We start from the raw sequence: 23,100 nt of genomic DNA on the forward strand, positions 1-23,100 counted from the left end.
TTTAAATTACTTGTTAAAGAATATATATTTCTAGACTTTTAAAGCTGTTTCATATAATAAAGCAAAATATCATGATTAGTTTCAGTTTATCTTATTTATTTTTTAAGTTTAGTTGATATAAAGTAAAACTTCAGTTTCTTATTGCACATTTTTCCTATTTAAATGTTTATTTTAAAATGCATCCATCATCTCAGTAAGTTTTATATTTAAATATTTAACAAAATTAAAGAGAAAAATAAAAATCTGCTTAGTACAATTTTTATTGTTTTTCTTTGAAATATTTTGGAAATCATATTTTTGAAAAATGAGTGAGTTATGATTTTTTAAATTAAAAAAAAATATATATATTTAGCTTGCTTTAAACTTCATTCTTCATGTAAATAGCGTAATTAATTGACTTTAAATATATAAAAAACTTACTTTTATAATGAATTTTCTCAAGAGAGCAACTTTATCTTAATATAATAAGATCTTTTAAAATGTAAATTTGATAGCATTTCAAATGCATGAGATGGCATCTTTGTAATGTCTCTCATTGTAAGCTTAAATGTCAATGACAAACAGTCAAAATAAGTTTAAAATTTGATTGCTAGAATTTAGAAAAATTAACACAGCTTCTATTATGATAGAGATGGTATATAGTGCAATGTTTATGAGCAAATTGACTTCAATTGTGTAATAAATATATTTTCATAGTGAAATTTTTCACAAAAGCTAATTTGTTTACATGAAGAAATTTTAAAGTGAAACTTCCTCAGTTCCTCTAACAGAAATTGAAAATAACCATGTGTTAGATAAGACTAAAAAGATCAAAATCCAGTTGTGAGATTTTTTTCTTAGCTGCAGTTTAAGCATTTATATATATATAAAAAAAAGAAGTTAGGTAATTTTTATTAGTGAACATATTGTAAGATATTTTTATACTAGCCACCTTTGGCGAGAAGTTATGTCACCTTTCAAAATTATCTTGTACAATATATAAACTTTAACGGTAATCAAGTCGAATGCAGAGCACATCAGTATTTAAATATTTTAATACTTCAAACCCACCTCCGATCGTAACAGCATAATCAGTTTCAAAAAATATATTAACCAAATTTTTTTCACCTTTTAGCTGTTGCCCCAGTTGAAAGTACTTTGATCACAATTTTAACAAAATAGTAAACACAGAGGAAAAAATTAGATTATTGTATGGTAAAAGAAATCCCTCCTAATACTGGATAATAAAACCAAAATATATAGTATTTATATATTTCACTTCAATTTTCCCATTCACAAGATAACGATTTTCTGAAAATTCTGGTTTTCAAAATTACCCACACACAATTAATAAAAAATACTTAACTGAAAAGCGGGTTTAAGTGAATAAATTAATTTTAGGCCATGCTCCAAGGTATCATGAAAAAATTATTCAACTTTACCAAACTTAATTTCATATTATAAAACCATATTTTATTTATGGTGTTTATTTCTATAAAATTACAAGATGACTCTAAATAAATACTTAATGCATAACTAACTGTAAAGCTTAGTGCCAAATATTTTTATTAATTTACAAATAGTACATGGACAAACAAATTTGATTAATTACGAGGAGAGAAAAAAGAGCCATTCGGTTTAAAGTCTGAGCATCCACTGCCTGTCATGTGGAGGTGCTGCAAGTTTTTATATAGTTAACATTTCTGTATGAAAAGCTACTTGTTGAATTCTTTTTTTTTTCAAATTTTTTTTTTATTTTACCAGTTATTTGAAATTCTATTTTAGCATTAATAGTATTAGCAATAGAAAGAAAATAGTTGTCAAGCCACTTTTCTTGAATTCTACTGTAAAGCACTTATGCTGTTTAAAATTTACTTTGAAACACTAAACAGTGTTGCTAATATATAGAGAAATACCATGGTGCCACATGGGAGAAATATTTATAAATAGATAACATACTTACCTGAAATGAGTTTGTGTTAAAAAGAGAGAAAGATATTATTATAATTTTGCTACAAGTGGGAGCTTTAGTATTCCATCACAACTATACAATTATAGTATTTAAGTAAAAAAAAATGTTTTAACACAACAATATCATTTTATTGTAAAATATACATGTAAAACTTAAATTATTTAAAAAAATTAAGAAACAAAAATGTTGCAACAAAACAAGAAATGAACTAATGATAAAGTTTAAAGCGTTTTTATTTGTTTACATTCAAAAATAAGAAATTCACTAATATTGTAATCTGCAGATATTGTTGTAATAAAAAATTTTCTATGTTGGACAGAAATATTTAAATTTGTACTAATATAATTACACATAGTGACAGCAACCTTTGCCATCAAGTTTAAAATCGTTTCAGATAAACTTAACTATTGTTTGCAATTAGTGTGAAATAATGGTGCATACAAAGATGTTTCACATAAAGTTAAATCTTTCTGTCATAACTATTAAGTTGTATTTGTCAAAAATGTTTTAAATCAAACTTTTAAAATAAGTTTAAATATTAACCCGAAAGTTTAAGATGACACAAGCTAGTCAATAATTCACTTATTTCAGTCATTTTTTTAAAAAATTTGCCAAAAGTTAGATTTAGTAGTATAATTAAAAAAAAAAAAAGTACACAAAACAACAGTTATAAATAAGTGTTACAGAAATTTTCAAGTTAGTGTTATAAAAAATAAATATTTATATTACATATAGATCAATAATCACGTAATAAATACCTTGAATTAAAAAATAATTATCAATAAGAAATAGAAATCTTGAAACAAAAAGTAATGAACTAATAAGAAATGTAAATAGAAGTCGATTTTTTTTAAAATTTTAAACAGAATCAAAGCTTAAATTAAAATTTTACCATAACATATAAAATCTTCCTATTTTTCAAAATTATCATGTCATAATATAATACTAGAATGTTTATTATATTGTGATTTTCAGAATTTATTTTAGTTAACAATTATGAAAGAAATATAAATGTTAAAAACCTTTGGCATTAAAAGTCTAGTTCTAATAACACAAGCCAATGAACGACCTTAGTCGTTGGGCTCTATTTAAGATCCTTTTACAAAAACTAAACTTATATATAATATCATCTGTTATTAATCTAAGACATTGATTTGCACGTGTGCTGAAGGAGGTACAGATCAGGATAGATTTCCATATCATCACTACTATGTTGTGGTTATCAGAAATGATTTAATATTATAAAAAGAAATACATACAATACAAATTATAAGCATAATACATTGAAGGCCTAGTTTAACAACTTAGGTCAGTCCCTTTAATGAAACTCATATGATGTATAATATAGTAAAAACTAAAAGCATAATTTGTTATTAAGCTAGGATAATATTATATATGGATATATGGAATATAGAAAGGATATAAGAAAAATTTATGACACAAAAGAAAAGTATTTAACAATCAAATATTGATTGGATTTGTTTATTTTAAAAACAATATACATTGGACAAAAATGTTTATGAATGCATATGAAGTAATAAATCTTTTACTGATTTTAAAGTTCTATCGCTATTACAAATTTAACAATGCTTTGGATAGTTGTTTGATTTACAAAACGATATGTTTATTGAAAATCACAAGTCAAAATTCTTTCGTTGTGAATCTATCAAGTAAATCTAATCACCACACGTATCAAAATTCAGATGAATTCTTAGTCTTGAAAACAAAAACATACTAATATCAGAAATAAAACGTTTATGAATGATATCCATTGCTATAAACAGCATCGAGGCGATTCATCTACAGAATACATTTCCAATAATAATTATTATACTTCAACTTAATACAAGAAAATTTATTTTAAATGATATAACAAGTTTTTATAACAAATTTATATTAAAATCCATTCAAAAATACAGCAAAATTATGACGATCTCAACAGTATAATAAAGTTTGTAAACAAATAAGGGTAATGACGTCATGCGAACTGACCAAACCGACCAGAAACCTTGTGCACTTCGTGCGTAACTGGTGACACTGGTTTGAATATTGGAACGATCGGTGCAGTGCACTGGTGTAACTGGTTTTAATATTGGAACGGTCGGTGCGGCAAACCAGTGTAACCGGTTACACTGGTGCGAATATTGGAACGTGCCCTTTGACTTTGGTATTTTAGGAAGCATTTTTTTTTATAGTAAGAAACACATGTTTTACTGTTATTATTATTCCGATTCAATGAATATTTTTCTTGATATTTGACTTATGGCACATCCTAAATCTCAAAACACTATGAAAGACAATTGTATGAAATTTGGAACATAGAAATTTTGAATATAATGCTGTTATTTATCGATAGGAAATTAAGAATTATTGCATAAAATTTGTTCTACAAATTTTATAAAAAAAAATAGTAAAACGAAAAAGGCATACTAAAGGCATGTCCCAGGCCCTTCTAAAAATCAATTTCTCAATTTTTCGAAACACTGACGAACTTAAAGTTGGAAATTGAATTTGACAAAATTTCTGTGCACAAAACAATCTTTAATTTTTATTCAAAGTCTATAAGCAATACAAAACCATCTATTAACAAATCGATTAACAATTCAATTCACAGTAAAAGCCGGTGTGTTAATAAAAGCTTGATAAAGGTGATCCCTTCTGTAGCAATGACTGGAGGTCGAATCACATCGAGAACCGTAACGACAACAATGCATCCCATCGGGACAGCACGAAGCAGATTGGTAAGGACAGCATGAGTATCCTCCACTTCGTAGAGGACAGCAAGTAGATCCGTCCTGGCAGTAAGAACGACGTCCTGGACAGTAAACAATGTCGACTGTGTTGGCAACTTCCACCACTTCCGCCTTAATGTTGTCTGCTGGAGGATCCTTAATTAACAATGGTTGTACTAGACCGTTTTTGGCATCGCATCGGCCTTCTTCAAGGTTGCAGACCGTATCATGTGGACAATAATGAAGTCCGTCCGAACAGCAGACAGCGTTGGGTTGTGGACAGCAACCGTATTTTCCAGCGACCGACGTTTCACAGCAAGTTTCAGCTGAAAACACAAATGAAGCAAACTTGAATTTTCATAGCAAGTATACGTAGTAAGCTTTTTACAACTAGATTAAGCACACTGTAAATAAATAACAGTCTATTCTTAGATTTCTGCGAATTTTTAGCAAACTTTTAGTATTTATTTTTACTTTCTTCTCGAAAATAATCAGGCCATTTCTCTTAACAGTTTATGGGAAAATTTTGGTGAAAGTTTACAAATAGGTACCCATTTTATTTCGGCGCAAGGATCGTAACAAATCTGTGTTATTTATTTTACTTTTTTTTTACAACTCTTTTGAAAACAACTAAAACACTTTAATGAATTACTACTTTTCGTTTAGCCAAGCGCAAGAGATTCAACTATTTTTTTTTATTTTATTGAATTTTTTTATTGAATATTTCTTATTTTATTGATTATTTTCTATTTAACATAATTTTTTTTGTTTCATTTAATTTTTATTATTTATTTAAAAAATTAATAAAATCAAAAAATTAAAAAAAAAAAAAAGAAAGATAGTGGAGGTGTACATTTTTTGGCTACTTTTCGGTAAAGTCCGGCTAACCGAAAAGTACCAAAACATTTAGCATTGATGTTAATTTAGGAAACAATGTCGCAGTTATGTTTTCAAACATCAGAAACACAACGCAGGTTTGAGCAGAATTTAACACAATTTGTCACCAATTTAATAGGAACCCTATTCTACACTCTAACCAAAATGTCATGCATTTAGGAAATTTTGAAAAACATTATGCTTATTTTCATTGAAAATTTATGTGCGTGACGTTTTTTGTGCGTAAATGATAATTTCGTAGCATAATGACCCAAGGTCACTGATTGAAGAGTGCAAGACACTGGAAACTCTTCACGTAATGAAGGAATGAAAAAATATTGTAGTATCATCACTGGGATTCGATTCCCCAAACAACTGGACATGAGATTGACCGATCAGCCCTCTCAGCTAGAGTATGTACCCAACTGCAAAGAACAAAACGGCTTTATAAGGGAGCCTAGTTTCATAGATAGAATTCTGATTATTTAACCGTATAAGGAAAAAAACCAATAAACGTTTTTTCTCACAAATAATTTTAATATAATTAATTTCTATTGTTATTTGACTGTTTTGGTTGAATATGGTAAAATAATATTAAATAAATTGCTATTTACCCATTTCTAGCAAAAAATTTCTAACAGTGAATAAGGTCAATCCCATATATGTTTTTAAAGTTTTTTTTTCTTTTCACCCACAGTATATATAGAATGAAAGATTAGAAAAAGAATGTTGTAAAATAATAATGTAAGGCTCTATACCTCAAAAAATAGTATTAGTCCACTACTGAAATAAGGTCTTAGTTTTATTATACATTATTTACAGATAATATGACTATTTAAGTATAAATTAATTGAATATCATATGATTAAAGTAATTCATTTTCCTGATAAGAGATATGCATAACTAGATATTCACAATATTAATTCATTTATTCACGTAATTTATTCAAAAATTTGTTCGTTCATATGAAATGAATCTTTTGATGGATAAATGTAATTCAAAGAGTAATACAGACTTTCATTTTTATGGAGTAATTAGATTCACTTTCGATCAGTTTTAAAAAAAAAATTATGCAAATACGTTTACATTTAAATAGGCTCAAACTGTATAGACTGAAATAAAAAGTACACTATAAGTTATGTTGATAATACATTGCCAACTAAATGATGATAATAATGCGTACATACTTTCAGAACAAGTATCTGTTGGACAACCTCCTTGTACTGAGTATATAACAGCACAAGTAATAAGAACGACGCCAATATTCATTTTTCTGTCTGAAATAAATAAAGTTTGCATTTACAAACACTTAACTATATGCAACTATTACAGTACACTAAATGTGAAAAAGCAGTATTTAAATTTTTTTTTCTCGGAAACTATTCGAGCTATTTTCAAATTTCGAATTTTATTATAAATTATTGTCATTGTTGAAGTTTATAATCTTTAAATCTTGCAATGTGATAGTCTTTCATTGATTATTAAAATAAATATCGGAAAAAATATGTGTTTATTAGACATTATTTTCAGCGAGAAATCATACTTAGGTACGCTATATTCTCAAAATTTTTTTTTAATTTAAGCAATTGGTTCCAAAGAGAGGGTATACACACAAACATCATTAAGGTCTTAAAACTTCCGATCATCTGCTTGACCATAAGCTGTCTGGACCACATTTTCGAAATTGCGACTACCATTCAAATGTTGGGGGTCAAAAATTAAAATCTGTCAAAAACAAAAAGGGCTTATTAAGAAAAATACTTCATTTGGACCTAGATGGTTGAAACTGATTCTTGGTGAGCAGAATTACGATCATTAGATCAAAAGTTATTCATGACGAAGTGTTTTTTTTATTAATTTACCGAATGTATTAGCTTTTATGAAAATGCAAAGTCTGCGAAACCTATCTTTACAGTTTTGTGAAGCAAGGAAATCTAAAATTTAGCTTCCGTTTTACTACCATGTAGCATTAACACATAGAATTTTTTTTTTTTTTTTTGCGCACTTTTAACGTGATCTTTTAAAATACTGTAGTTACTGACATCAAAAAATAAAATAATAATTACGTTGAAAGAATTTCAACTGAAGTGGTTCTTAAATTGTTTCCGTACCACTTCAGCCAAAACCATTGATTTACATGAGCTTTAGGTAAGAGTGAAATTTTTTTCACAGTTGACGTACAACAACGTACAAAATTTCATTGAAATGGAATTTCTTTGCTGTTGACTTATTATAAAAACTTTGCATAGAAATGGATTTTTTCGTTGTCAGCTAATAGAAACTATGCATATGAATAAAATTTTCTGTTGATTTATAGAAACTTTGCATAGAAAAGGAATTTTGTACTTTTAACTTATATGAAATTTTCAAAGTAATGAATTTCCTTTAAACTGTTGGCTTATAGAAACGTTACATGAAAATTGAATTTTTTTCATGGTTATGTTATAGGAACTTTACATCGAAATGGAATTTCTTCGCTGTTAACTTATAGAAAGTTTACATAGAAATTAAATTTCTTAAGGTGGAGCTCACAGGAAAATAGTGAAATTTTTAAACTGCTGTCTTATAGGAACCTGACGAAGGGAGGGTTAAAATTTTTTTATTAAAATGTCGTAAATTGAAATTTTATTGAAGACGAAAATAATGTTTTATCGAAATTCTATTCCTATATGCTCAGGGACAACAAATCAACACTTCCGAAATAGAAAAACTTTATATTGTAGTATATTAATAATGTTTGAGTAACATTATTCTCATAAATAGCTTTCATACTTACCAGTAAGCGATGTCTTTTTGAGCACTTTTATTTTTCAAACACACGTCTGATATCACCAAATAAATGAATTTTTTATTTTTTAGAAATGTTTTTTGAGTAACATGTTTAACTGAAGGTCAGAATGTGTCGAATCCTTTTGTTTAGAACGCCGCGATGCACGCCATTGTAACACGCAAGAGTGTTATTGAAACCTTGCAAGTTCAACTTCATTTTTCCCACGGCGCGTGTCTCTTTTTAACTGGTCTTGCCTGTAATTCGTTAAAATTGTTTAAGAGTCAGAAAATGTTTATTCCATTTAATTCTTAAAATATGGCTAGAGAAATGGATTTATATTATTAAAAAAAATGATTTGATTCATCTTTAGCAAGATTTTTTTTGCCATGTTAGTTTGAATTTTATTTTTGTTAATTTGCTTCATTTTGAAATAGGTATGCCACTTCTTCAAACAAATCAAGTTTATTTATTTCACAGCTTCATCATAAAAATTTGGATAAAAATTGCATCCGTGTTAAAGAATTTCGAATTATTCTAACTGACAAAATATTATATTTTATTCATAATTTTTTTGGTTTTGTGAGAATTTAGTTTTATTGATTTGCTTCGCTGCAGAAAAAAAAACTGTTCTCAAAACTGCATGTTATTTTGATTATCTCTTTTAAAATATTCTTCTTTTTCTCTACATTTAATTTATCAGAACAATTTTTGCAGAAATTTATTCTATTTAAAATATTATATAATGTCAGGAACTAAAAACATAATTTTAATGTAACCAATTTGCTTGCACCGTTTATGTTCTAAATTAAGTAATTATTTCAAACTTAACTAGTATTGTGTATATTGTTTCATATATTCGAGCTTAGCTGTTATTTCCATGTATAAATACTTTCTTATGTTTCACCTGTACGATTCAAGCGAATTGCTTGTTTGAATATACATCGAAATTGTAATGTACGGTGAATAAAAAAAAAATAAATAAAAAAAAATGACGTGGAAATTTTTTATCCAACTATTCTACTTAGAAATTTTAAACAAAATGCAGAAGTTTAAAATTAACTAATTGCATAAAATGCAAGCAAAAGAATTAAATATAAAAATTTAAAATAAAAGTCTAAAACAATTTATCAAATTTGGAGAATGGAAAATATTTGATAATTGCATGTTAAATTATTAATGTTCACCTTCATTTTTTAAGCTAAGCGAGTAAAAGTTTCTAAGTATGAATTAACGATTATTGATAGATGCAGGAAAGGACTAATTTTTTCCAATTTGTAAAGAAATCGAAGTATTTTTGATTCAACCAAATAATATAGCCACTTCAGGAATCGAGAGCCCTAATTTCTGAAGTTCTGAAAAATTATTAAAAGGGGGAAGTAACCTCTTACGTCCCTCTCTTTTGTAGCAAAAAATTAATAATTGCACCAGCTTAAGAACAGACTGTAAAATTATTTTTTCGTTCGAAACATTTGTTAGACATTATATCTCGGATAATCATAAAATTATCATCAAAGCATAGCATGCATAACTATGAATAAAGTGAAACATGAAGTATAACACTTCCAATGATGCATAAAGTATAACACATTTTTTGAGCATACTTTCAATGCGCAAGTTATTTATGACTCTACTGAATGATATAATGAGGATATAGCAATGTAGTGAATAAAGTAAATAATGATCATATTGATAGTAATTACAATGAATGGTGGTGATATATAGGTAGATGGTAATGATTAATGATGACCGATTAACACTCAACTGAAGGATATATTGAGGATACTATGATATTGAAAGGGTTTAGCGATATAATGAATAAAATAAATATTGATGATAGAAATAGTTATATAGTGATAGGGAATGATGATACAGATTAATAATGAAAAGTAGTGATACAGGTAGATAATAATGAATAACAATAATGGTTTATGACTCAATTGTATGATATAGGGAGAGTATTATAGTGATATAGTGAGGATATAGCAATATAGTGAATAAAGTAAACAATGATGATATAGATAGATAATAATGAATAGAGATGATAGAATGATATTATGATATATAATTCAACATACTTACTTTTTAAAAATGGCAAAAACAAAAATTTTAAAAATTAAATGAGTTTTTTTTGAATAATAAGTATAACTTTTTTTTAGTTAACTAAGTATATATTTTCTACTTCAAAGAAATTCCAAATTATTATCCTACACAATGTGTTACAACGGTGCAAGCAAAGTCTTTTATTCTTCAGTTTGGTAAGGTAAAAAATGAAATTTCGTTATCAGTCAATATAGTAGAGATAAAACACTTTCTTACTCCATTAAAAGTGATTAATTTCAAATATTTGCGAAAATGAAATCTAACTGAAACTTTTGAAAACATGTTTTCATTATTCGAGAATATTTTTATCTTTTCTGCCACGTGTGGGACAGTTGTTCTATATAATTTAAACTATTCATTTCTTACACACTTTTTATAAAAGAAGGGAAAAGAACAAATAGTAACTTGAACAATAGTGTGACTGATTAACAGGCCTAAATGAAGCTTCATGGTTTACAGTTTATTCTGGAAAAAAAAAAAAAAAACTGTTTCCACTGCTCATCCTGAGTCTATCAGAACAGCAATGTTTAACACGCTGAAGTCATTCAGCAGAAACAAATTTCTCAACCCTTTGATGCGGGTGGGACACCGGTGTCCCTTTTATATATTTTTTCTGACGCTTTAGTTACAAGCAAAAAAACATAAATTTGATAATTTTTAATTATAAAAAACAATCTAATAGTAGTCAAACAAAATCTGTTAGATTATCGGAATTATATTTGTACTCAAATATAAAATTGAAATAAAGTGGTTTGAAAAAACATTTTCAAGAATTTATTAACAATTAATTTTATAAATTAACGAAATTTTAATGATGAATAACTCTCTGATCTAAATATTAGATCAAAGCTAAATAACTGCATATAAGTGCAAACTTTAAGAATTATTGTTTTGAAGTGAGCCGTGTTGGAAGATTTTTACCTAAACTTCTAAAAGCTACTTTAAATTCAATTCATTTGAAATCTTAACTGTTAAATGTTATAATCTTAATATCCGAAAAAAATATATCCTTTTTTATATAATTATGCTATGTTCTCACTTTTATATATGTCCTTTTACTCGTTATTAGCGTTGAAAAGAATGTGAACAATTGTGTGGTTTAACTATCAATCTGGTTTTTAACATTGTATAAGTCTTAGCAAGAAAATGAATTTTTCGTTACTAAATAACCTTGTGCTGTTGAAAATGATAAGGTTTTATCTTATTAATACAATATTAGTTTTCGTCTAATGTCCTTCATACAAATTACCATTTTATTACCAATAAGTTTGCATTTATCGCACTTTTTTAATTCATCTTATCATTTTACTCTAGCTTGGTGACTTAGCTTATTAATTATAACCAATATATACTCTCCTTAAAAATTATTCTAAACATGAGCTGGCAGACGTTGTTCTCTCGACAAAAACTTTTTTTAAAGTATTAATTTTTTATTTTTTAAATTTTAACTATATAATTACATATTTTCAGGATTAATTATAAATTAAGAGTCGTAGTCTGATGAATTTTGTTAAAAATAATCACTTAGCAATTTTTAGAAGTTAAATCTTCTTAAATAATTTGATATTATTAACAAATTTTGATTACATTCAGCTAAATTTGATAGTAACCATTATGCTATGTTCGTTACTAATATTTAGTCTGACTGAGCATCTTTGATATCAGAGACTACTAGTTACTCGGAAAAGCAAAGGAATCAATTACGTTAAATGGCATGTTAAATTTTGACCCATTCCAACACTAAGAATTTTGTTCTAATAGCATTCGAAACGAAATAAGAGAAAATTTATTTTTGTTATTCACGTTAATAGGTATTTTGATGTTGGGCTGAGCTATGCATTCACAAATTTGTTTCAGATATTATCTAATAGAAAAAAAAGATCTGACATTCGCTTATTTCCAGAGTATTTTGTATTATACGTTTGTATCATTAAGCAATGGTACGAGGGTTGCTATTTATATTTCTGGCCTAATAATGAAAAAACAAACATGTAGGATCGAAATTGGTTTTATTGTTTTTCAAAATATTCTCCATGATGATCAATACACTTTTGCATGCGTTTGAACCAATTTTCAAAGCACTTTTTCCAGTCCGATTGAGGTAACTCCAAAACATGCGTTTTGAATGCATCAACCACTTCTTCGGGGGTCGAAAATCGTTGTCCACGTAATTTATTTTTGATGTGTGGGAATAAGAAGAAGTCATTGGGTGCCAAATCAGGGCTGTACGGAGGATGACCCAATAGTTTGATCTTTCGCCCAGTCAGAAATGCCTTTGTTTGAGTCGATGTGTGAGAGCTCGCATTGCATGATGAAGAATGATTCGCCTGTTCTTCTGCTTTTTTCGAATTTCTCCGATGACTTCTGGCAAACAAATGGTCGTGCACCATTCAGAATTGACCGTCCTGCGTTGCTCTAACGCCACCGTTGCCACATGACAGTTAATGCCGAAGAAACAGGCAATCATTTGTTTCGATGTGCTTCTTCCTCGAACAACTTTTGTTGGTTTTGCCTCGTCTTGGAAGACCCATACAGTTGATTGCTGCTTTGTTTCCGGGTCATATGCATAGATCCATGATTCGTCACCTTCGTGTAGATGTTATACACAGCCTTTGATGTACCTTGAACGTATTTTTCCAACATTTCCTTGCACCAATCGACACGAGCCTTTTTTTGAGCATTTGTCAGATTATGCGGGATCCAACGCGAACAAATTTTTTTTACGCTCAAATGTTCATGCAATATTTTGTTGATGCTAGTCATACTAATGTCCAAAGACGCCTCTATCTCACGGTATGTCACATGACGATCTTGCTTTATCAGTTCACGCACAGCATCAATCTTTTCTGGCACAACAACGGATTTTGGACGACCTGCACGGGATTCGTCCTGGATCGAACATTGACCACGATTAAATTCGGTATACCAATTTTTTACAGTGCTGTAGGATGGCGCTTTATCGCTGAATAAAGAATTAAGTTCATCGAAGCACTCTTGTCTTGACAATCCACGTCGAAAGTTATGAAAAATAATGGCACGAAAATGTTCACGATTCACTTCCATTTTTTGAAAGAGAAGAACTTTTCAATTTACTGTCAACAACACAAATGAAGCTATAATGGTAAATCATCTGCTGAATTTATGTTTAAAAATATCAAACTTTCGATTAAAATCATCTGCGGTCGCCTAGCAACAATTACTGTTGCCAAGGCCAGAAATATAAATAGCAACCCTCGTATAAATTTATTTTAACGAGACAGAACCACAACTATCGAATGAGTGCTTGAGCATTGAGTGTAATGCTTGCATAGAATATGTTCAAATATTACTGATAATAATATCACTGAAGCAGCTTTGCTTTTGCGATTATCCAATGAAGGATATTGGGACATCCTGAGAATTAAGAAAGTTACTGATTCAGTTTTTGTATATCGGCCTCTGATTTATTCTATACAGTTGTTATTCCTTTGATGTATGAACATACACAAGCTGAAAATGAAGCAAATAAGCCGAATAATAGTTTTCGTTGAAGCGAAAATTAGAAAGAACTGCTTTAAACGTTGAAAATTAGTTATTAGGGAAACGTATTTTTTTTTATTAACGAATTTAATTATTTTGTTTTGATTTTAAAAGCGCAATGAGAATGCAATTTTTTTATAAAATGAATGTTCTTTTCATATTTTATTCAGTGCGAGTACACTGTGATAAGAAAAATTACGCATATTTTAAGAAAAAAATCATTTTTTATGATCATTCTACTTTAAGCAATTTCGTAAAGGCAACTGGAATATTAAATCAGTAATTCGCGATCGCAACGAACTATAGGGGGCGTTGTTGTATGAGACGAATACTTGCGATTTCTATATGACAGTCATTTAGTTATACTGGAGACGTGCCGAATGTAGCATTGTTACGTTTCTTCTTTATTGTGGCTGATTAAATTTAAAAAAGAAAAAGGTTAAATATTCTTTCTTATGCAAACAAAAACAAAATGGTATTTATTTATTTTTTTTTTTTAGAGAAGGAACATCCAAAGCATATCGGAAAAATATTTGTGAATAAACAAATACCTGGGGTAACCAGATGCGTGTGCGAATTTTTCGATAGAAAAATTATTTACGCAACGAATACCTGTAATTTTTATATTAACAGTCATTCGAATGACTTATAGCAATGTAAATAAATTGCATTCGGGACAAATAAGTATCTAAAAAAGTTTCCCCATTGTCTTTTAATTTTCAAAAAATAATAAATTCTCACCTTTATAGTGAAAAATATATTTTATCTCAATTAATAAGAGACACAAATTAATTATGTTTTTTTCTCATACTTTAACTTCAAATTATCCTGTACAATATTAAAATTTTCATTCTGAAATTTTGATAAAGTAACCGGTAGCAGTCTGTTCATTCAATTAACCGTAAAATTCGTGGTACAGAACATTTTTTACCTTTACGGTTTCGAAATCATTTACAACTAGTATAGTTAAAAAACCATAAATACAAAACTATACAGTTTTTTTAACCATTTGCAGATAGCATAGTTTCAAAACAGTCAAAAAAATATTAACTTCAAATTGGAGATAATTTAGCAGCTTTATAGTGCTGCGATCAACACGTGAATCAGAGTATACTATTCTAATAATCCAGGCTCACAAATTATGGAGTGTAGGACACTGGAAATTCTTCATGTGTTGAAGAGAAGGGAATGGAGGAAATATTGTGGTGTCAACGTTGACAGATTAGCCCTAATATGTACTCATCTGCTAGAAACTAAGTGGCTATATTAGGTGGGCCTAGTTGGTGCGATAAAATTCTGGTTGCCTGCTCCATATTGGGTGAAAACAAGTAATAAACTGTTTTTCTTATAGTTAATTATTTGAATACCATCTTATTTATAATCATTTGGTTGTTTTGTTTGAATTGGGTAAAATAACAAATAAATAAATTGTTACATAACCGTTTTCTTTTCAAGAAATTTCAAGCAGTATGGCTTTTCACCATGATATTTTTTTCAATTGTAAATACAACTGTCCCTAAAGTCCCGGAATGGTCAAACCCCGAAAATTACTAATCGGTACGAAAAAAACACATATCTTTATACTATAAAACACAACCAATGATACCAAAAGCAACTTTTCAATTCAACCCCCTGGGAAAGGTGTGGGGACAGTTTCGAAATCCAGGCCCATCTCACGAACTAAATTTCATTTTCTCTATAAATTCTGGAACACGCATTGAAGATGCACCAACTTCAATAGAGTAGAGAATTGCCTATATTCGCAGTAGGTGAATCTTTTCCATACATTTTAGAGGGGGATTAAAATTTTGCAATTGAAATTATTATCATAATTTTAGGAATCCAGATTATTTTTATTAATTTATTAATCTGTACTAAAAAGATTAGATTTAAGATTTTAAAAAATCTGACAAGCTACCCTGTTAAAAATTTGCCGAAAACGTTTAAAATAAACATTGTAATCTGACATATCTTTCATTTTCTCAGAGCCTTGTATCTTTAAAAAAGTATTAAAAATAATTGCAACCGTTAAAATTTAAAATTTGCTAACTAAAATTAATAAAGTACATTTCATTGGAAAAGATTAAACAAAAATACTCCGTAATATTGATTAGTTACTGAAGAGATAAAGAAACTGTGATTACATATTCCTTCGCAAATTAGAATAAGAAAAATAATCACTCTTTTGAGGAAAGGGATTTTTAAGCAGAAATTCCAATTTTTATTGCAGATTTGGATTTTTCATTAAAAAAAAGTACATCAAGTTTATATATATTTCTTTTTTTTTCATTTGGGCTCACAAATAGAACTGTTAACGACAAAAATGAAAATGGGGAAGAAGTTGTTTTAAAATAAGATACTTCGAGAAATTAATGTCAAAAAAGTAACAATAACAAATTAATTAATTAAAAAATATGTGTGTTAGGTAATTTTAAAAATATTCAAGAATACTAAACTTGACCTCTACTCCTAGAGAAGGGGTGCTATCGTTATTGAATAGTCTCGTGATATCGATGAAGGATTTTGCTATCAAATCCCTTTATAAGCACAGGCAGAAATCAGATATTTAAATCCCATGTAGGTTGAGTTTGATATCATAAGGAAGCAATTTTTTACAGTAAGAAACAGATGTTTTACAATTATTATTCCAGTTCAATGAATATTTTTCTTGATATATTTGACTAACGGCACATCCTAAATCTCAAAACACTATGAAAGACAATTGTATGAAATTTGGAATCTAGAAATTTTAAATATAATGCTGTTATTTTTCGATAGGAAATTGAGAATTATTGCATAAAATTTGCTCTACAAATTTTATAAAAAAAAAATAGTAAAACAAAAAAACATGCAATTTTAGTTTCAGACATTTTTATTTAAAGTCAAAGTATGAATAATAGTTATTTTAAGAAAATAATTTATAATTACTTTTAATGCATAATTTTAAATTATATCAAAAATCAGGAGCGTGTATTTTTTGTAACATATGTTTTTTTTTTTTTTTTAATTCTCAAAAAAATTTCGAACATTTTTTTGTAAATTAATGTCATCTATAGTATATTATTATAAAAGCATGAAAAAAAATCAAAAATAAAAACTCATTTTTTAAAATATTTTTTTAAAAAAATCTGTCCCAGGCCCTTCTAAAAAACAAATTTCTCAATTTTTCGAAACACTGACGAACTTAAAGTTGGAAATTGAATTTGACAAAATTTCCGAGCACAAAACAATCTTTAATTTTTATTTAAAGTCTATAAGCAATACAAAACCATCTAATAACAAATAGATTAACAATTCAATACACAGGAAAAGCCGGTGTCTTTATAAAAGCTTGATAAAGGTGATCCCTTCTGTAGCAATGACTGGAGGTCGAATCACATCGTTCACCGTAACGACAACAATGTATCCCATCGGGACAGCACGAAGCAGATTGGTAAGGGCAGCATGAGTATCCTCCACTTCGTTGACGACAGCAAGTAGATCCGTCCTGGCAGTAATAACGACCTCCTGGACAGTAAACAATGTCGACTGTGTTGGCAACTTCCATCACTTCCGCCTTAATATTGTCTGATGGAGGATCCTTAATTAACAATGGGTGTACTAGACCGTTTTTGGCATCGCATCGGCCTTCTTCAAGGTTGCAGATCGTATCATGTGGACAATAATGAAGTCCGTCCGAACAGCAGACAGCGTTGGGTTGTGGACAGCAACCGTATTTTCCAGCGACCGACGTTTCACAGCAAGTTTCAGCTGAAAACACAAATGAAACAAACTTGAATTTTCATAGCAAGAACATACGTAGTAAGCTTTTTACAACTAGATTAAGCACACTGTAAATAAATAACCGTCTATTCATAGATTTCTGCGAATTTTTAGCAAACTTTTAGTATTTATTTTTACTTTCTTCTCGAAAATAATCAGGCCATTTCTCTAAGCAGTTTATGGGAAAATTTTGGTGAACGTTTATAAATAGGTACCCATTTAATTTCGGCGCAAGAATCGTAACAAATATGTGTTATTTATTTTACTTTTTTTTACAACTCTTTTGAAAACAAACAGTTTAATGAATTACTACTTTTCGGTTAGCCAAGCGCAAGAAATTCAACTATTTTTATTTTATTGAATATTTTTTATTTTATTGAATATTTTCTGTTTTATATAATTTTTTTTTAATTTTATTTAATTTTTTTTATTTATTTAAAAAATTAATAAAATCAAAAAATTAAAAAAAAAAAAAAAAAAGAAAGATAGTGGAGGTGTACATTTTTTGGCTAATTTTCGGTTACGCCCGGCTAACCGAAAAGTACCAAAACATTTAGCATTGATGTTAATTTAGGAAACAATGCTGCAGTTATGCTTTCAAACATCAGAAACACAATGCAGGTTTGAGCAGAATTTAACAAAGTTTGTCACCAATTTAATAGGAACCCTATTCTACCATCTAGCAAAATGTCATGTATTCATGAAATTTTGAAAAACATTATGCTTATTTTCATTGAAAATTTATGTGTGTGACGTTATTATGACGTCACCAATCACTTACACTTCTTACAATCCCTGCCGTATTTATAACCTTTCTTATAACCGATGACGAAACGGAAGTTTCGCAAATGAAGGATAAGTGAAAGGTCCAAATTTTGAGTTAAAAAATTTACCCATTTTTAAATAATATAGTACTGTTTTGTTTAAGCATTGAATTTGCAAATAATATATATCTGGCATTAAAGCTTCAAAAAATATACTCATTAATGTAACATTCGGTCAATTTTTAATTTTCTGTTATGATTTTATGAATAAAAATTTTTTGTCATCAAAAAGTTATGAACATTTAGTAATGCCTTATTAGCATTTGTCAGCAGTATAACGGTTATTGAAATAAGGAAATTATATGAGGGTATAAAAGTATAGCATTTATTATAAGTCATGCATATTAAAAACGTATTTATTTCATACTTTTCTTAGCGTATTTCTCGTCAGCGCAAGAATACCGTTGCGCGTTTGTTCAGAATATTTTAAGAATATTCTGTATGATTTCTTAGAATATTTTAGACCATATATTAAGACCTTATTTGTATTCTGACCTCTACTGTTAGCCTCAGTTTCATTTTATGCAAATCGTTTTTATCTCATTTTAAAACCATTACACCTGCAGCTAAATAGAGGGCGCCACAAATCAGACAAGGAAGGAAAATTAAGGATTTTAGGCTACCATCTCAAAATAAAAATAATAAATGGCGTCAATCCGGCATTGTAAGAAGGTTTTTCTTTCACCATATATTATGTACAATGAATTAGAATTCTTAAGTGTTAATTAATTGAATATTACATAATTGTAAGGAATTCCTTTTTCTGTGTTCTGTTTTTTTTCTTTTTCTTTTTTTCTTTTGAATTTCGATTAATACTGTAAAATTTTCATTCTGAAATCACAGTAAAACGATTGACAGCAGTCTGTCCATCCCATGAACCATAAAATTTATGGTCAGGAAAAATTTTTCTTTCATCTTCACGGTTTTGGTAACCGTTTACAACTGGTACAGTTAAAAAACCGGGAATACGAAACCGAACGGTTTTGTTACCATTTAAAACTAGCTTAGTTTCTAATCCATGAAAATGAAATTTAAACGGTCATTTAAGCTCCGTAGGTGATGCGTTTTTTCCGCGTAAATGATAATTTCGTAGCATAATGGTCAAAGGTCACTGATTGAAGAGCGCAAGACACTGGAAACTCTTCATGTAATGAAGGAACGATAAAATATTGTAGTATCATCGCCGGGATTCGATTCCCCAAACAACTGGACGTGAGATTGACCGATTAGCCCTCTCAGCTAGAGTATGTACCCAACTGCACAGAACGAAACGCTCAGTTTTAAAAAAAAAATTATGCAAATACGTTTACATTTAAATAGGCTCAAACTGTATAGACTGAAATAAAAAGTACACTATAAGTTATGTTGATAATACATGGCCAACTAAATGATGATAATAATGCGTACATACTTTCAGAACAAGTATCTGTTGGACAACCTCCTTGTACTGAGTATATGACAGCACAAGTAATAAGAACGACGCCAATATTCATTTTTCTGTCTGAAATAAATAAAGTTTGCATTTACAAACGCTTAACTATATGCAACTATTACAGTACACTAAGTGTGAAAAAGCAGGGACAACAAATCAACACTTCCAAAATATATTTGATAATATAAAAAAAATTCTATTTATTAGGGATAGATTCTAAACCCATTCAGAACTTCGGATTCTATACGTAAAAAAACTTTATATAGTATATTAATAATGTTTGAGTAACATTATTCTCATAAATAGCTTTCATACTTACCAGTATGCGATGTCTTTTTGAACACTTTCATTTTTCAAACACACGTCTGATATCACCAAATAAATGAATTGTTTATTTTTTTGACGTTTTTTGAGTAAAATGTTTAACTGAAAGTCTGAATGTGTCGAATCCTTTTGTTTAGAACGCCGCGATGCACGGCATTGTAACACGCAAGAGTGTTATTGAAACCTTGCAAGTTTAACTTCATTTTTTCCACAGCGTGTGTCTGTTTTTAACTGGTCCTGCCTTTAATTCGTTAAAATTGTTTAAGAGGCAGAAAAGGTTTATTCCATTTAATTCTTAAAATATGGCTATAGAAATGGATTTATATTATTTAAAAAAAATGATTTGAATCATCTCTAGCACGATTTTTTTTGCCATGTTAGTTTGAATTTTATTTTTGTTAATTTGCTTCATTTTGAAAAAGGTATGCCACTTCTTCAAACAAATCAAGTTTATTTATTTCACAGCTTCATCATAAAAATTTGGATAAAAATTGCATCCGTGTTAAAGAATTTCGAATTATTCTAACTGACAAAATATTATATTTTATTCATAATTTTGTTGGTTTCGTTAGAATTTAGTTTTATTGATTTGCTTCGCTGCAGAAAAAAAAACTGTTCTCAAAACTACATATTATTTTGATTACCTCTTTCAAAAGTTTCTTCTTTTTCTCTACATTTAATTTATCACAACAATTTTGTGAAGAAATTTATTCTATTTACGATATTATATAATGTCAGGAACTGAAAACATAATTTTAATGTAACCAATTTGCTTGCACCGATTATGTTGTTAAAATATGTAATTATTTCAAACTTAACTAGTATTGTGTATATTGTTTCATATATTCGAGCTTAGCTGTTATTTCCATGTATAAATACCTTCTTATGTTTCACCTGTAAGATTCAAGCGAATTGCTTATTTGAATATACATCGAACTTATAATGTACGGTGAATAAAAAAAAATAAAAATAAAAATAAAAAAAATGACGTGGAAATTTTTTTATCCAACTATTCTACTTAGAAATTTTAAATAAAATGCAGAAGTTTAAAATTAACTAATTGCATAAAATGTAAGCAAAAGTATTAAATATAAAAATTTAAAATAAAAGTCTAAAACAATTTATCAAATTTGGAGAATGGAAAATATTTGATAATTGTACTTTAAATTATTAATGTTCACCTTTATTTTTTAAGCTAAGCGAGTAAAAGTTTCTAAATATGAATTAACGATTATTGATAGATGCAGGAAAGGACTAATTTTTTCCAATTTTTAAAGAAATCTAAGTATTTTTGATTCAACCAAATAATATAGCCACTTCAGGAATCGAGAGCCCTAATTTCTGAAGTTCTGAAAAATTATTAAAAGGGGGAAGTAACCTCTTACGTCCCTCTCTTTTGTTGCAAAAATTAATAATTGCACCAGCTTAAGAACAGACTGTAAAATTATTTTTTCGTTCGAAACATTTGTTAGACATTATATCTCGGATAATCATAAAATTATGATCAAAGCATAACATGCATAATCTGCATAACTATGAATAAAGTGAAACATGAAGTATAACACTTCCAATGATGCATAAAGTATACACATTTTTTGAGCATACTTTCAATGCGCAAGTTATTTATGACTCAACTGAATGATATAGTGAGGATATAGCAATATAGTGAATAAAGTAAATAATGATCATATTGATAGTAATTACAATGAATGGTGGTGATATATAGGTAGATGATAGTGATTAATGATGACCGATTAACACTCAACTGAAGGATATATTGAAGATACTATAATGATATTGAAAGGGTATAGCGATATAATGAATAAAATAAATATTGATGATAGAAATAGTTACATAGTGATATATAGTGATAGTGAATGATGATACAGATTAATAATGAAAAGTAGTGATACAGGTAGATAATAATGAATAACGACAATGGTTTATGACTCAATTGAATGATATAGGGAGAATATTATAGTGATATAGTGAATAAAGTAAGCAATAATGATATAGATAGATAATAATAAATAGAGATGATAGAATGATATTGTGATACATAATTCAGCATACTTACTTTTCGAAAATGGCAAGAACAAAAAATTTTATAAATTAAATTAGTTTTTTTCAAATAATAAGTGTAACTTTTTTTTAGTTAGGAAAGCATATATTTTCTATTTCAAAGAAATTCCAAATTATTATCCTACACAATGTCTTACAAAGGTGCAAGCAAAGTCTTTTATTCTTCAGTTTGGTAAGGGAAAAAATGAAATTTCGTTATCAGTCAATATAGTAGAGATAAAACACTTTCTTACTCCATTAAAAGTGATTAATTTCAAATATTTGCGAAATTGAAATCTAACTGAAACTTTTGAAAACATGTTGCATTATTCGAGAATATTTTTATCTTTTCTGCCACGTGCGGGACAGTTGTTCCATATAATTTAAACTATTCATTTCTTACACACTTTTTATAAAAGAAGGGAAAAGAACAAATAGTAACTTGATCTAAGTGTGGCTGATTAACAGGCCTAAGTGGAGCTTCATGGTTTACAGTTTATTCTGAAAAAAAAAAAACTGTTTCAACTGCTCATCCTGAGTCTATCAGAGCAGCAATGTTTAACACGCTGAAGTCATTCAGCAGAAACAAATTTCTCAACCCTTTGATGCGGGTGGGACACCGGTGTCTCTTTTATATACTTTTTCTGACGCTTTAGTTACAAGCAAAAAAACATAAATTTGATCAATTTTAATTATAAAAAGCAATCTAATAGTTGTCAAACAAAATCTGTTAGATTATCGGAATTATA

At 28.5% G+C, this 23,100-nt stretch overlaps 2 protein-coding genes across 4 annotated transcripts; both read right to left on the bottom strand.

Annotated features, from left to right (window-relative positions):
• Nucleotides 1-4,454: 4,454 nt before the first annotated feature.
• On the bottom strand, nucleotides 4,455-10,785 carry LOC107445130 (progranulin). 2 transcript variants are annotated; one of them, XM_087150060.1, is made up of 3 exons: nucleotides 10,409-10,785; nucleotides 6,747-6,836; nucleotides 4,455-5,009 (listed from the first exon to the last, which is right to left on the bottom strand). In XM_087150060.1, the coding sequence occupies exons 2-3, from the start codon at nucleotides 6,826-6,828 to the stop codon at nucleotides 4,555-4,557; spliced, it is 537 nt and encodes a 178-aa protein (XP_087006186.1). In that variant the 5' UTR covers nucleotides 6,829-6,836; nucleotides 10,409-10,785; the 3' UTR covers nucleotides 4,455-4,554. The 2 variants fall into 2 exon arrangements, with proteins under 2 accessions (XP_087006186.1, XP_087006187.1); XM_087150061.1 differs by lacking the exon at nucleotides 10,409-10,785 and adding an exon at nucleotides 8,336-8,568.
• A 6,361-nt stretch (nucleotides 10,786-17,146) lies between these two features.
• LOC147806032 (progranulin-like) lies at nucleotides 17,147-22,607 on the bottom strand. 2 transcript variants are annotated; one of them, XM_087149421.1, is made up of 3 exons: nucleotides 22,368-22,607; nucleotides 19,946-20,035; nucleotides 17,147-17,698 (listed from the first exon to the last, which is right to left on the bottom strand). In XM_087149421.1, exons 2-3 carry the CDS (start codon nucleotides 20,025-20,027, stop codon nucleotides 17,244-17,246), a joined length of 537 nt encoding a protein of 178 aa, XP_087005547.1. In that variant the 5' UTR covers nucleotides 20,028-20,035; nucleotides 22,368-22,607; the 3' UTR covers nucleotides 17,147-17,243. The 2 variants fall into 2 exon arrangements, with proteins under 2 accessions (XP_087005547.1, XP_087005546.1); XM_087149420.1 differs by lacking the exon at nucleotides 22,368-22,607 and adding an exon at nucleotides 20,286-20,402.
• Between the last annotated feature and the right edge of the window lie 493 nt (nucleotides 22,608-23,100).

This window comes from Parasteatoda tepidariorum, chromosome 8, assembly GCF_982258835.1.
Source record: "Parasteatoda tepidariorum strain Cologne lab strain chromosome 8, Ptep-v5.0, whole genome shotgun sequence".
NCBI lineage: Eukaryota > Metazoa > Arthropoda > Arachnida > Araneae > Theridiidae > Parasteatoda > Parasteatoda tepidariorum.